Source organism: Saccostrea echinata, unplaced genomic scaffold, assembly GCF_033153115.1.
Source record: "Saccostrea echinata isolate AGI-Se365-2 ecotype Australia unplaced genomic scaffold, CSIRO_AGI_Sech_v1 ptg000012l, whole genome shotgun sequence".
NCBI classification, from domain to species: Eukaryota; Metazoa; Mollusca; class Bivalvia; order Ostreida; family Ostreidae; genus Saccostrea; species Saccostrea echinata.
The window spans coordinates 21415129-21418029 of record NW_026889761.1 but is presented as its reverse complement, the minus strand read 5'-3'; the positions used below and the strand labels follow the sequence as shown (position 1 = coordinate 21418029).

At 33.5% G+C, this 2901-nt stretch overlaps 1 protein-coding gene across 1 annotated transcript; it reads right to left on the bottom strand.

Annotated features, from left to right (window-relative positions):
* Window positions 1–875: 875 nt before the first annotated feature.
* Window positions 876–1644, bottom strand: LOC133185125 (uncharacterized). Its single transcript, XM_061320184.1, has 2 exons — window positions 1323–1644; window positions 876–1228 (listed from the first exon to the last, which is right to left on the bottom strand). The coding sequence occupies exons 1-2, from the start codon at window positions 1603–1605 to the stop codon at window positions 876–878; spliced, it is 636 nt and encodes a 211-aa protein (XP_061176168.1). The 5' UTR covers window positions 1606–1644.
* Window positions 1645–2901: the final 1257 nt, after the last annotated feature.

Genomic DNA, 2901 nt, shown 5'->3' with positions numbered 1-2901 from the left:
ACCTATTCATGGTATTGTTTATTCTTTCACTAAAGAGGGATAATCGCGCTCTAGCGAGATGATTTCTCTACAGGGGAATTGTTCCCAACCTAATATAACTTGCATATTAACACATCAATAAGCAAATAGCATATTTTCTATTTAATATAAAAAAGGTGGGGGTCCTGGAGTAAGTGTTTAAATTTTACCCAGTAAATAGGATTTTAGGGTTGTTGATTGTGGGTCAGTTGAATGCGGCTTCCTCACTTTGTGGGGCGACCGAAACCTGTGTTTCCAAAGGTTTCAGCCACGTTGCGTTTGCGCCGAGCCATTCAACTTATGATATATTTCTTTGTGATGCTGCTGCTTAAAACAAACTCATATACCTTGAAAATGTGCACTGCTTTCAACAAATTAATGCATTGCTTTGCTTGGTAAAATATGTTTAGTTACGTTTGCGGTTAACCCGGAACGATAACTCTACATACTTGTAAAGTTTAAGTAAAATACATAAAATATAATTGTAAGGTTAATTACCTTTCGCGGTATTCCCGGTACTGCCATATTTATGCTTATTAATGGTATATGTATATGCTTTCATGTTGTTTGCTGCTGCTTGTTGTAATTTGGGGTCGCACTTTACGCTTGGCGCCCCTTCGCTGCTTTTAAAAATATCACGACTAATAATCGCCAATATCACAATAAACGTGTTTAAAATCATCTTTGTTTTATTTTCCTCTCTATATATAAATAAGACAGCTTTGGAATATTCTTATAAAATTTTCGATATCATGACTACAGTTCTATTTTGTGACATGAACAGTTTTAACGGTATCAAAACATCAAATATGGACAAGTAACGATTTCACAATTCAAAATAGTCAAAAAACATAGAATTAATATGGAAATAAGTTATGGGCATCATAATGATTTTTTTCGATTAGTTTTAGACGTTTCGTATCTATCGTGTATTTTGTTAAATTTGTAATCTTTTTATATTTCTCCTCATTTTTCAATTTCATAGAATTGCATTTAGAGGCTAGTTCAATACTACAAGTCAAAAGATTTTTCAATTCGTATCTCTCAGCAGCGATTATATAATCAAGAAGTGTTTCCCTGGAAAAAGTATGAGCTGTTTCCTTGTAAACCTGTTTGCAAATAGCAACGAGACGGTTTTCGCATTTTACCATCTTGGCATCATTTTGAGTTTCCCAGGCCAGTTCCATTAATTGTAAAATATTTTGTTCTACTGAAATAAAAGGAAAAACTTGGCAGTATCCGTTCAATCAAAATAATTATGCTTCATTGTAATTAACGTTCTTTTACAAGTACAGTGTATTTACCATTGTCTAAAGTAGATGCTATTTCTTGTTCCAAAGAAGTGAGTCGAATATCACGAATTTTTTGTTGTGTTTCAGCAGTAACCTTTGTTTCAAGTTTTGCATTTTTCATTGACTCAGAATTGCGTTTGGAGCAAAGTTCTATAATGAAAGGAAGAATCAGGGTCAAATTGTGTTTTTCGGCGCACGCAGCATAATCCACAAGAGTTCTTGTTTCAATGAGATATTTTCCCTCTTTACTGCAATTCTCTTGGATGAACGATTCGCACTTTTCTCTGAGGTCCATATCTGGTATTCATCTGCCAGAGATACTACCTCCAGTACGTTTTTCTCTGTAAATATTTAAAAAAAAAAAAGGATTGCTTAGATATTTCTGTGGTATTTCCTTAATTAAGTGTTGTCATGTTGATAAAAGTATCATTTCATTTATCCATAAATATTGCTCAATTATACCACGATAAGGGCCGCATATAAAAGTTCATCCTCAATCAAGAAATAGAGGACAAAAAGTAGTGTGTACGCTTTATGTGTCTTTCCAAATAATCAACCATTTTCCATCTTTTTTTAATGGATTTGCAACAAAATTCATGAAAAAGAGATGGATTGGCAACCATTTCAATATAGTATATAGCGTTTTTTGAAGGAAACCACATTGTTCATAGGTATCAAATTTTACAGCTCAAATAAATATTAAGGAGTCAGCTACACTTTTCTACTTTCTAGATTTTTACTATTTGCAAGTGTGATAGACCCTTTTGGTAACACTGTCCGTAAGTTAAGACCTCGAAAGACTGGCCACAGAATGAATATGGTTGCAGGAAATTTATTTCACGGAGTTTCAGAGGAAAATACAAGTTGATGTGACCGACCTAAAAAAAATTCAGATGGCGGTCGATGTTTACCTTGTGTATTATAAGGTATGGGTTTTTTAAAAAGAAATATATGTTACTCAGGTGCCTGTGACCACAACATCCAGGTCGTGCTGCATGCTTTTTGTTAATGTTCAAGAGTTCCCAATATCAGAAAGTATAAACATAAATAATCTGACAAAAACGGATCTGAAAAAAAAAACAGATAACATATAATTACATCTTTCACCTTTAAAGACTAAATGTACAAAATAAACTGTATATAACGGTTAATTTGGATAGAACATTGCAAATTAATTTCAAATTTGAAATTTAAATTTTTATACTGAAAGTTAGAGATTAAAATATAACATATTTACATAATATATATATGAACTCATTATAAGATTCTCAAATTTAATAACAGTTCATGTCGAAGTAGACTGCTTTGACAACCAATATTGCACTGGGGATTATTATGCCCCATCACATCACACATAATCCGCAAATCTCTTTGCAGGGTGTACTTCACGACTGGATCGCATTCTTTATGTTTCTGGTCGCACCGGCTCTAATACCTGTTCTGGCACGTTTGTTTCATTGAGTACCGGCTGCTCGGGTACTTCTGTTCCACTGAAGTCGTCTATATCATCATTTCTGGGATACGTTTTCGAAAACTAGTTTCCTCTGGTTTGATGATGTTTGCGAAATTGATTACCATTTAAGTTTTCAAT

Excerpts from the sequence above, each read along its gene's own strand:
- LOC133185125 (XM_061320184.1), bottom strand. The coding sequence starts at position 1,605 with ATGGACCTCAGAGAAAAGTGCGAATCGTTCATCCAAGAGAATTGCAGT. Across the intron at positions 1,229-1,322 it reads AGCATCTACTTTAGACAATG|TAGAACAAAATATTTTACAA; the intron begins GTAAATACACTG and ends CTTTTATTTCAG.